Genomic DNA, 13,155 nt, shown 5'->3' with positions numbered 1-13,155 from the left:
TGCACCAAAAATGAGCAGCTGCCGAGCAAGTGTTATTTTACAACAGTGTTTCCATGTCATTAAATACTTTTCTACAGTATCATCTTAAATGTCGGGATCAGCCTTTCTCAACCTGGGTTCCATGAGAGAATTATGTAAGCCATATGAAGAATAATTTGAGTGATTTTTCTCTCAATTCTTCCAAGGACAGTACCTAGCCAAGCCAGTTGCCACTGAGGTGATTCTGACAGTACCTAGCTAGTATCATTTGAAATGCACAAAACATTTAATCTATTATATACTCATTACATACAACGGACATCTTAGGGTATTAGAGCTTAATTTTTTCAAGGAACCCTGTTTGAGAAGTACGGGTGTGGACAGAGTTCACCATAATGATGTTTCATAATTTATTTAATCAATTCCAAATTGCGTGATAATATTCAGGTTGTCTCTAATCTTCTGATTTTACAACAAATGCTACAATAAATATCTTTTATTCATGGCACTGAAGTGTGAGTATATCTGTAGGATAAGTCCTACTACATTGTTGCTACATTGTACCTATGGCAAACAAAAAGATAAATCTAACAATTAGCACTAACTCAGTGAATGTTAGCTCTCCTAGAAGATACCTGTGGATAGTATTACCATTCTAATCTCCCTCCAGAACCTTCAGAGCTAGAGTTGCTTCCATCCTTCTAACTTTTTTGTTCCTGCCTAGTGGAAATATTTTTCATCCTTCTTTACTGTTCTACCTCCTCTCTCTTTAGTCTTAGCCTGTCTTATGGATAACCATTTCAATCTTTTCTTCCTTTACTCTAGTAATTGCTATGTTTCTAATACTGGCTTTTGACTCCATGAATAATCTTTTAACATTTTTTAATTGAGCCAGATTCTGGGTAGTCACTTTCAAATATATTTCCCTTTTAATACGAACCTCAGTAGATTTTATCTCCATTTTCAAGACACAGAGAGATTAAAATGATATAGCTAATAAATGACAGAGCCATGATTCCAACCCAGGTCTTCTGATTCCAAATCTCATGCTTTTTCATTGACACCATTCCTTCCTGCAATCTAGAAATTCAGTTCCCCCATCGCAGTCTTGCTGAGTGACCAGAACTATGCTAGGTTCTGAAAACAGTCCAAAAGAAACAGAAGAGTTTGACTGTACCTGTGCACTTACAACACCACTCAGGAGATAACCTGACCATGGATTTAATTACTCAGCTCGGCTGCTAATCGAAAGCTCATGGTTCAAACCCACCAGCCGCTCTATGGGAGAAAAGATGTAGCAGTCTGCTTCCGGAAAGATCACAGCCTTAGAAACCCTGTAGAGCAGTTCTACTCTTTCCTATGGTGTTGTTATGGGTTTGGAATTGACGTAAAGGCAATAGGGGTATCCTTCACCTAGTTTTTTTTTTCATCTTACATAACTATAACCAGTTGTGGTTGAGTTGATTCTGACTCATGGTGGCCCTGTGTGTGTCACAGAACTCTGCTCCAGAGGGCTTGCTATGGCTAATTTTTCAGAAGCAGACTGCCAGACCTTTCTTTCTTTCAAGGCACCTCTGGGTGGACTCAAACCTCTCACCTTTTAGTCAGCAGCTCAGCACATTAGCTGCACCACCCAGGGACTCCTACTTAACTATATTGTTGTTGTGTGCCATCAATATAAAAACCAGGAAATTGATATTTGTATGTGTGCATAACTATGTCTCTTTTTTTTTTACTACGGTAAATATACATATAACAAAACATTTGACATTTCAACATTCTTCATATATACACAGTTCAGTGACATAAACTATGTTCATCATGTTGTTCAGCCATCACTCTCATCCATTCCAAAATTTTTCCATCATCCTGAATTGAAGCTCAATGTCCCCTAAGCATTGAGTCCTCCTTTCTTCACCCCTCCCACTTGCCCCTGGTAACCACTAATAAATTTTGGTCTCTATACACTGGCCTATTCTAGATACTTCATATAAGTAGGATCATACAATATTTGTTTTTTTGTGACTGGTTTATTTCACTCAGCATAATGTTTTCAAGGTTAATCTATGCTGTAACATGTATGGTGCTTTATTTCTCTTTATGGCTGAGTAATATTTCATTGCATGTATGTACCACATTTTGTTTATCCATTTATCTGTTGGTAGGCATTAAGGCTGTTCCCTCATTTTGGCTATTGTGAATAGTGTTTCAATGAACAGTGCCGTACAACGTGTGATATCTTTAACACTCAGCATTTATCATACCGCATTGCAGTTGTCTATATACTTGTCTATTTCCCCAGTTTGAGTGTAAGTTCCTTAAGTACAGAGACTGTAACTTAATTATTGCTGTTCCCTCCTAGTATTAACATAGCACCTCACATACAGTAGGCATTCAATATATATATTATCAATAGCTTAATGGACTCAACAGTATTTTATAAAACAGTGCTGACAAAAAAAAAAAAGGAAAAAAAATTGTTTTCAGAATCTATTTCATAAAGCCTGTACTTTTCTAAGTTGAGCAGTGTCAGACCATTATTAAGTAATTAGAACTAAAGATTAAACACATTTTAACCATAATTTCTCTGGATACCAATACTCGAAAATTGAGTACAAACTATTAAGATGAGATTTTCCCATTCCACTAGTGAAATCACAGCATTAGTAAGTCACTCAACATAAACAAGAGCATGCAGAGACATAGCTCTACCTCAGTCTGACAAATGTAGAATTAACGTTATGTGTCTGAAATGATCAAAGTTTGCAGAGGTACTTACCTTGCGGGAAAGGTCTGTAGTTGATTGTTTGCAAGATGCAAGATTCGCAGGTGTGGGTGCCCCACCAGCATAGGTATACACTGATCTGTCAGGAGATTGCTGGTCAGGTAAAGCAGCTGCAGCATACTCAGACTCTCCTCCCCAGTACAAGCAGATGGTAAAGACTCCAGGCTATTTGCAGATGCATTCAGGTACCTGAGACTGACAGAACACACACAAATAATCATTGCCTCCTTATGTAGAAACCATCATACCACCTCAGTATGACACACTGTCATTCCATGCTCCCAAACTTGTGAGAGAAGTCATTTTCTCCACATAGTTTTCTCTAATTGATGCTACCCAACGCAAAGTTCCTTTTACTCAATTCATGCAAGCCAAGCAGAGTGGAAACAAATACAGGCTTGGCTGGTGGTTTCCCCAGACTTCTGTAGTGGCCAGATCGTAACTTAGCTTCATCTCTTGTCTATGTGTCTACTGAAAGGATGCTGTGGACTATGATGTACACATATATCTCAACTATGAAGTCACTCTTTAGAAAAACTCTTGCCCGATTTTAACGACAACATAATTTTTTAGCCATATAATTCCCTAATAATGGACATGTAGGCTGTTTCTAGTTGTTTGCTATTACAGACCTTGTAATGGGCACTTTTGTGTTTTTAGCTAGACTACATTCCCAAAAGTAGGATTTGTGTGGTCAAAGGATACACATATATTTGAAATTTTTATGTATATTGCCAAATTCTACTTTCATAAGAAGTAGGTAAGAATGCCAGTTTGTTCACACCTTTGTAAACACTAAGTACCAAAATTCATTTTAATCTTTCTAAATCTGACAGATGAAAACACAATATGATTTTAAAATTTGCCTAATACAGTGCCTGGTATATACAGGACATGCTCGATAAAAGGCAGCTAATATTAATAAACTCGTTTATTTTTAATTCTTCTTCATGTTATGAGCTCTACACCCCTAACTAGCTTTTAAGTTTATAAGGATACTGTGTGCCAGCTTGTATCTTTGTATACCCCAAAAGTGCACTGTGCAGTAACTCAAATAAATATCATTAACAGTTTGCTACAGCTGCTAAGTAACTTCCTTACTACAAATTCTAAAGTTGTAAACTTATTTTATTCAGACTTCCATTTGGACAAATACAGTGTTATGCACTGCTAACAAACATTTGTTAGTTAAAAAATGTTACTGCATCAAGACTCCATATAAACTTCCCCAAAAGAAAATTTCCTTCAAGCAGTTTTTCAAATTCCCAAAGATTTTATTTTTAGGAAAATCAAACCAAGTGTATTACATATTAAGAGATGCACACGCCGTTCAGCAGAGAACACCTGCAGGCTGAATGCATTCTGTGCATGTTAAATTACTGCTGCTGATGTTTGTTTTCCCCATTTCCAAACTGAGAACAATATTGCCTTCTCTACATTGCAGAAGACTATAATTAAAAACTGTATTTCATTTAAAGGTGACATACACATTAAGTAAATCAGATTATGGATCTCAGAATGGGAAGATATGCCACCTATTGGTCACTTTACAATGAGAAAATAAACACCTTTTGGAAAGATGTTACTTTTAAACGCAGTTTTCAAAGAAAGTAGTAAAAAAAAACATATGTAATACAGAATGTAACTCAGTGAAAGCTTGGTAAATCAAGAAGCAAAAACAAAATTAACTCCAGTGGTGTGTCCTCTTCTCCCCAACACAAAAGCTGAAAATTGCTCCAAGAAGCTGTACCAGAATGCTGTTAACTTTCTTTAGAGGCTTTAACTGTACTCATTTTCTGAGATGAAAGCCTGAACCTTCCCAACCTGTTTGAAATTGTTTACAACACAAAAACTTTAAGTATTTGATGGTTCTTTCAACTTTGCTTTGAAGAAACAGTATCCTATTCTTCTTCCTACGAATTGCAAATTAGTCTCTACCCATAACTGCACGATCAGATAAACACTCTGTAAATACAGTTCCAAAGGGCACTCCAATGACAGGTCAATGCAATTTGCCTTGTCAACTATTCTGCTACCCTGAAAAAAAAGTTCTGCAATACTTACTTTAAGGCCTTGGAGAAGAGGGTATCTGGCAACCTGGAGAGTAAGTTATGCTGAATGTCCAGTACTTCAAGGGGGATGTGCTCCATTAGCACAGGAAGGCTTTGCACATGGTTGTGTCCCACCATCAGTTTTCTAAGACTCAAGCTACTCAGAATTCTAAGGGGGAACAGTACAAAGAACAAAGTAAAAAATTTACTGAATGCTTCCTTCTGAGTCTGCTCTAGGCTTTTTAACTAAAACCAGTGAAGTAACAGAAACATAGTCTTCAAGACAGTATAATCCTGGACAAATGCCTGAGCCAAGAAAGCAGCTTCAACCATGTTTACTCGCTGTCCATGAGGAAGGCATTATGGTCATTTTGAGAAAAGGTAAATTGATGAAAGCAAATAGCACAGGACAGATCTAAACTAAAAAAGCAATTTTTCAAATAAATCAATTTAGAAATTTTTGGTCTAGAAAGAGAACATCAAAAGCCCAGTGTAATTACTTACCAATATTAATATAACTGATTAATATAATACATTAATAATGAAACTTATTATAACAAAAACAACTATTTATCAAGTGCTTAAAATGTGCTAGGCAATTTAACAATGAAGTTCTGGAAGTTATCTGACCTTGATTTGCCAAAGACTTCACACTTAATGTAGTAAATGGTACAGGCAGGATTTTAAAAGGAAGGCTAGATTCCAAAGGCTATGTTTATACCTAGCATGCTACAAAACCTCTAGTTTAATTTTAAAAGACTCTTTTAGGCGCTAACCACGTTGTCTACCTCAGTGCTTTTAAATATATCATTTTTTCCCTGAATGCCACTCTCTTTTCACCTTCACTTACAGAAATCCCATTCATCCAGTAAAGGTCAACTTAAACACCATCTCCTCCATGAAGCATTAGTCAAAGTTCTTCTGAATTTCTAAAATATACAGTGTAGTGACTAAGACTGATGGCTCTAAAGTAAAAATGATTACATTCAAATGACAGTTCCCATCACTTCCTAGTTGTATGGGACCCCGAGCATTTGCCACACTGAGCCTTAGTTTCCTCATCTGTAAGATGGGGATAACAGCATCTATATCATAAGGTTGTTTAAGGATTAAATAAGATAATACAGGTGAAATTCTTACAACAGTGCCCAGCTTATACCATTTCACCCAATAAAAGTTATTCATTATTACTATCATATCACCAACCTATCCCAGCAACTCTGGTTATCTTTTATGACAGTAATCTGCAAACTTGTCACCTCTCCTACCCTCTTATGAAATTTCTTGAGGGATAAGACCATGCATTAACCATTACTGTGTTCCTTACAGCACTCACATTGCCTCACACTCAGCAGGTACTCCATATTCACTGAACAAATAAATCAAAGTACCTTTGAAAGGCAACCCAAATCTACAGAAATCACTAAACGTAACATACATATATAATATATACACTTACATATACACACACACACATACCTCATGGAAACCTCTGTGAGGAGATTATAACTGACATCTAATATTTCTATCTTCTTTGCTTCACAGGCCCAGTCAGGGATACACTCTAACAGGTTTCTGAAGAAAATAAATAATTAAAAGGCAACATTTAAGATGACTGAGTGGAACTCATTACACCAGCCCAGCAGCTAGCTCCTTGAGGTCAGGAACACTGTGTCTAAAGCATCCCTGGCACATATCCCTGGAACAGAGTGGGTGCTCCGTGAATGCTGCTGTGTTTGAGGGACTAGGGGAGATAAGTACAGGCGTATGTTTAATATTGGATTATGATGCATGCTGAAAGAAGGTAAAAAGCATCAGGCTTTTACCAGTGGCAAAGCACACACATGATGGGATGGGGGCGGTGAGACATGAAGAAAGACTTAATGGAGGAAGTGTCATTTTAAACAAGACTCACAAGATGAGTATAGAATTTCAACTGTGGAAGAAGAAAAGCAAAATTCTGGGGAAAATGGATAGAATGAATAAAAGTGTGGGGAGGTATACCTAGTAAGGGGAAAAAGTAAATAGTTTCAAGCCATTTAAAATGTGAACTCAAATATTTAGTACAGCACTGGGTGGATACTCCGAGTAAAGAGAATTTTTATTTTCAGATGTTACTTAGTTACTCTAGGCCTCAAGGTTATTTATTTATCTATCTATACACTGAGGAAATGAAGTAAGTACTGTAAGAGAAACACAGATACTGCTGTGATAGCCTAGTGAAAGGAACACATTACCTGAAATAGATCAAGGCAAGCTTTCTAAGGAGGATGATATCTGGGCTAGAATTTGAAGAATGTCGTACAATTACCTGAAGTAAGAAAGACATTCCAAGCAACAGATGACAATATGAGCTAGGGTACAGAGGCTAGTAATTAAACGCCTGGTGTATGTGGGGAATAATAAGCAGTTTGATGATGCTGAAGCGTCAAATACGGAGCAGAAAGTGGTAAGAGACAAGGCTAGAAAGCCAGACTGGGATGGGACATAAATCATGTTTAGAAATTTATGACCTTATCCTGCAGGTATTGGAGGACCACTGAAGGGTTTGTAAGCAGTGGAGAGACAATGTCAGTTTTACACTTTAAATAAATCACTCTATGGCTACATGCAGGTCCGATTGAGGGGGTTATAGTCGTAAAACGTAGAATAATCAGGAAACTATTGCAGAAACCCAGAAAAGAAATGATACGGACCTAAGTAAATAGAGTGGTAATATAGATAGAAGGGAGAGGATGGAGTCCAGAAATATTTAGGAAGCAAAAATCAAAAGAATCTAAAAATGGATTAGATATGGGGGAGTACAGCAGAAGGAAGAATCAACAGACTCTCAGGTTTCTAGCCTGGATGACCATGGAGATGATAACACCAAAAGCTGAAACAGGCGACACTAGACAAACAAGTTAAGGCCAGGAGGAGGGTGAATAAAGAGTTTAGTTTTGCACATATATATATTTTGAGGTACCTATAGAATGTGCAGAGCCCTGGAGGGCACAGTGGTTAAGAGCCCAGCTGCTAACCAAAAGGTCAGCACTTTGAATCCACCAGCTGCTCCTTGCAAACCCAATGGGGCAGTTCTACTCTATCCTATAGTGTTGCTATGAGTCAGAATCGACTCGATGGCAACAGGTTTGGGGTTTTTTGTTTTTGTTTTTTTAGGATGTGCAGCACTTATGACGCTGTCCTGTAACTACTAGTTTGATTATCTCTCTCTCCACTAGGCTGTAAAACTCAACCACTGAATACCGAGTACCTGAAATAAATGTTAAAAACGAATGAATGAAAACAAACTTCATTTATGTTACTCATGACCACCAAACAGGAAGTAATAAAGTCCTGAATATAATTATATATCTCCAAAAATCAGAGCCACATAGGTCAAGAGAATATAAAAAAGGAAAAAGAATAAAATAAAAAAGTAAGTCACTATCCAAAAATCAAGAATTATCTGACTCCAATTGACAAAAAGAAAATCACTGCCATAAAGGGGATAATACATCTCTGTTAGGATCTCATCCCAAATCCACAGACTTAAGAAAGAGTAACTTATAGGCACCTTTCTGTTTCAACAGGACCCTTGCTTTAACAATAATGGCACGGCTATGAAACAGTCCTTCACTCATTCTACAACTTTCTCCAAGCTATCCAAACATTCTAAAAAATTTAGATTTCTTGTACCTCAAACTGCCAGAGTATCCTCATGCCTCTTCTAAATACTAAGACTCAAACAAGCACCACCCTCATGATACACACTCACCGGGAGAGCTCTAGGGAAGTGAGGAGACTGGGTACTGGATAAACATTCACTGCGGTCAGCCCTAATCAAAAAGCAAATAGGTGTTAGTGACATTTTCTCTAAAGAAAGTAACTTGAGAGTAAACAACGGAAAAGTAGCTTAGTGGAATCACCAGAGATAAAATTGCTGTCATCTACTGAGAAACACTAAAGATAAAAACTATTGGGTAACACTGACTACTTTTAACTGCCTGATTCCAATTTGTCATAACATTAACAACTCACTGAAGGATCTATGTACAGCACTAGATAGACACTAGATCAGGCAGTTGTGAAATGTTAATAGTAACTCTTCAGGTTTTTAACTTAAAAAAAATTATGAAGAGTTGCATTCTTACTGGCAATATTTTTAACTTTCAGTTGAGGTATAACATAAATAAGGGAAAGTGCTGCAATTACATCCGCTCTTTCACCCATCACCTAGCTTTTAACAAATCTTTGTTTTCTGTTTTTTAAACAATTAAATTACTACAAATACCAAGAGGTAAACACCATCCTGAATTTGATTTTTATTATACCCATAGGTCCTTTATACTGTTATTATATACTTACAGCTATGAAAACAATATTTTTGTATTTTAGAATTTGATATAACAATCATACTGTATATACTATTCTGTGCTTTTTTTTTTTCTAAAAAACGTTTCTGAAATTTATCCATATGTTAATACATGAAGCTGTGTGATATTCCATTGTAGAATATATCACTATTTACCCATTTTCCTATTAATAACCATAGCTTTGTCCAATTTTTTTCACTAAAACAATGCTATGATAAAACATTCTTGCACACATTTCCTTGTGACACATGAGTGTCTTTGGTATATATCCCAAGCAGAACTGGTAGAATATAGGTTATTTACATGTTCAACTTCCTGAACACTGTCATATTGCTCTTCAAAGTGGTTTTACCAATCGATCCCACAACCAGCAGTGTATGAGAGTCCTTACTTCACATTTCTGGCAGCACTCAACATTATCTTTTCAAACTTTTCTTATCCGATGGGTATAAAATGGTATTATTTTAATTTGCATTTCTCTGATACTTAGTGAAAATGAACATCTTTTCCTTTAATTCTTTAAACAGAGAGAAAGTAATCATAATTTCTACGGTAAAGAAGAACTCTCCTTAAAAAGGAGGCCTCAATAGATATTAGCCCTTTTATATTGAAAAATATTCTTAGAGCAAACCACTATTAAAATGAGGGGCTTTTAATTCTAAGAATGAGGCAGTATAAGCTTTTAGACCAGGGGCTGGCCAAGTTTTCCTGTAAAAGTTCAAATAGTAAATATTTCAGGCTTTGTAGAGCATATGATCTCTCTTACAACTTAATCCTGTGACTGTGGCATGAGAATAGTCACAGACAATATATAACCAAATAGTAAGGCTGTGTTCCAATAACATTTATGTACATGAAAATCTGGATTTCATTTAATTTTCACATGTCATGAAATATTATTAGTCTTTTCCACAACCATTAAAAAAAATGTAAAAACCGTTATTCATGGGCCATACAAAAACAGGTGGTAGGCTGGATTTGGCCCAAGGACTATAGTTTGCCAACCCATGTTTTGACTATTAATGACATTCCATTTTGAATATCTTGCCCCTGTCCCCTGTTATTTTGCAAAGTGCCTTTTATTATACTCACTTAGTGAATCCCAAAGTATCTTGCCATGTATTTTTATGCATATCTCAACCACTTAAGTGCTGACATCAGACTTAAAAGATAAAGCTAGATCTCAAAGAACCTCAAACTCCATTTTGCAGAGTGTCCAAGGAGCATCACAGATACCATTGTTCTTAGAAAGTTCTGATGAGAGCTGCAAGAGAAAAAACAGGAGGATGGGTGAGACTTACTGTTGGAGTTGGCGTAGAGAGTCCGAAGGGAGAATCCACTGAGTGTTAGCTCCCTCAGTTGGTTCCGCTCACAGTGCAGCTGCTCCAAACTACGTAAGGAGCTAAGATCTAAGTCAGTCAGTTGATTGTCTCGCAGATCCATGTGGGTGATGTATTTATTTCCCTCCAGATTTTCAATAACCATGGTCTTCAAACGGTTCATCCTAATATTAGAAACAAGAAAATAAATTCTATCAAATGTGCTTACCAAAAGAAAAACAGGAGAGATATGGTCCCTTTTTCCCTTTACTAAATAACTTATGATTTGACTACTTGTCTAATTTTGCAAGGCACTAACTATATAAGTAGCCGGAAATAGCTCTGACCTTGAGTTCTATGTTTATAAACTAACTTAAACAATCCAGATTAGCAAATACACATACAAGTTAAATAAAGAGAAGGAAAAAACAGACTATATCCACACTTAAATACTTATATCCAAACACCTAACAGACTATTGCTGTTGAGTTGATTCCAACTCGTGGTGACCCTAATTTACTGGGAATAGGACAAAGGAACAAGAAGATGAATAAAACCTTTTGGATTAGTGAGTAGCAAGGCCAGTCATGGGAGGACCGTGTCAAGAGAATGACGAAGTGGTCACATTTCCTCCTGTCACTATGCCTGTTCTAACTCTAGTGTGAAAGATTCACATTATATTAATCGAGAGGAAAATAGTCTTATGTTAAAAGCATATGAAATAGTTCAAGAGCAAATTATAGAAAATGACTTCTTGGCTCTTTTCTAACAAGTATATGATTTAATACATGCAGGCCTGTTCTAATTTTCCCGTATTCCAATAAACCTGTTACTATGTTCTTACTGGGGATATCAATGGCTTATTGTAAATGATAGAACATTCAGTAATTGTTTTTTTTTAATCAACTTTTTAAAAATACAGCCAGAAAAATTCTTGGCCACTTTATCTTAGTAGTGAAATTTTAAAAATGTTAATACAATGGATATTTAGAAAAATCCCACTGACTCAAAAGAAAAATGGGCAAGTTTTTATGAAAAAATACACATTACCTATAAACAGATGTTCAACCTCGTAAGTAAATAATGTTGATCAAAACAACGAAATACTATTTTCTACTTACTAGATTAACACAGAAACCCTGGTGGCATAGTGGTAAAGAGCTACGACTGCTAACCAAAAGGTGGGCAGTTCAAATCCACCAGGCACTCCTTCAAAACTGTATGGGGCAGTTCTATCTGTTCTATACGGTTGCTATGAGTTGGAATTGACTCAACCGCAAAGGGTTTGGTTTTTTTTTTAGACTAACAAAAATGAAAGAGACTGCTTTCATATGTCTGTGAAAGTGACATAATGAATGTCACTGAGTTGTATATGTAAAAAAAATGCTGAAATGGCATATATTATATATATTTGTACCAAACATATACATGCAAATGACTGCTAAAACTAACATTGATAACAATGCAAGGAAATGGAATTCTCATAAAATGTTGCTGGGAGAGTAAGAACAATCTTTGTCAAGGCAATTTGACAAACTTAGCATGTGGTACGGAAACCCTGCTCGCGTAGTGGTTAAGTGCTATGCCTGTTAACCAAGAGGCTGGCAGTTCAGATCTGCCAGGCGCTCCTTGGAAACTCTATGGAGCAGTTCCACTCTGTCCTATAGAGTTGCTATGAGTCGGAATCGACTTGATGGCAGTGGGTTTTTGGTTTGGTATCATGTGGTACGGGAGCCCTCATGGTGCAGTGGTTAAGGTGCTTGGCTGCTAACAAAACCCACCAGGCACTCCACGGGAGAAAGATGTGGCAGTCTGCTTCTATAAAGATTTACAGCCTTGGAAACCCTATGGGGCAGTTCTACTCTGTCCTATAGAGTCACTATGAGTTGGAATCAACTCGATGGCAGTGGATTTGGGTTTTTTACCATGTGGTACATCTATTTCATTCTTAATCTCTCTGTTAATGAGGGATAAGTGAAGTTCTACTACAGCTTTGGAAATATATATTTCTACACTGTTCTAAAATCCTAATTTTTTAAAGAAGTCTTTATAGAGAGAAAACTTAATAAAGGTACACCAGAGGTCAATCTAAAGGAAGATATGGTAAAGAATGACCTTACCTTAAATCTACATGTTTGATATGGCTCATCCTATTCAGCACCCCCAGGTTTAGGACTTCTAGTTGATTTCCTGCCATAACCACTTTTTCTACGGTAGTAAGCTTCTCATAAACCTCAGGAATTTGACTAAAGTGGTTGAAGGAAATTCCCAGGGAGGAAAGCTGCTGCAGATTTCCCAATTCTTCAGGTAAAATAGTTAGAAAGTTGCCATCAAGACAGAGAGTTTGAAGACTGTAGGAAAAAAACACAAGACACTGTATGAAGAATTTAATTAGAATGGACAGAACTAAAATTATGGATTCTGACTTATGTCACTAATTTATTATGAACCCAATAATGGTAAAGTGTCCCAAATCTCTTATTACAGAGACTTAGTAGATTACTTATACAAAACGTGCACAAATGTTCTCACTAACATTGAAAACAGTCAGAGCCTCTGATGTTGAAACTGAGGGCTTAGTCACTAAAAAAAAAAATAGGTAATTTAATTTTTTTGTTGTCAAAAACTGCTGCTGACTAGAATCCTAAAAATTACATGATTTATTT

The 13,155-nt window shown here is 36.5% G+C and overlaps 1 protein-coding gene across 1 annotated transcript in view; it reads right to left on the bottom strand.

The window, feature by feature from the left end:
- The window catches only part of PHLPP2 (PH domain and leucine rich repeat protein phosphatase 2), a 91,633-nt gene that overhangs the window by 19,908 nt on the left and 58,570 nt on the right, over positions 1 to 13,155 (bottom strand). The window contains exons 8-13 of the mRNA XM_049864152.1: positions 12,610 to 12,840; positions 10,472 to 10,674; positions 8,573 to 8,633; positions 6,295 to 6,390; positions 4,829 to 4,984; positions 2,759 to 2,959 (exon numbers count right to left, since the gene is read on the bottom strand). Coding sequence (XP_049720109.1) covers positions 2,759 to 2,959; positions 4,829 to 4,984; positions 6,295 to 6,390; positions 8,573 to 8,633; positions 10,472 to 10,674; positions 12,610 to 12,840 — 948 coding nt within the window. The remainder of the gene's footprint in view (positions 1 to 2,758; positions 2,960 to 4,828; positions 4,985 to 6,294; positions 6,391 to 8,572; positions 8,634 to 10,471; positions 10,675 to 12,609; positions 12,841 to 13,155) is intronic.

The sequence above is a fragment of the Elephas maximus genome, chromosome 21, assembly GCF_024166365.1.
Source record: "Elephas maximus indicus isolate mEleMax1 chromosome 21, mEleMax1 primary haplotype, whole genome shotgun sequence".
Lineage (NCBI taxonomy): Eukaryota > Metazoa > Chordata > Mammalia > Proboscidea > Elephantidae > Elephas > Elephas maximus.
Note: the sequence above shows the minus strand (reverse complement) of the source record. Positions and strands in the feature narration are given on the sequence as shown.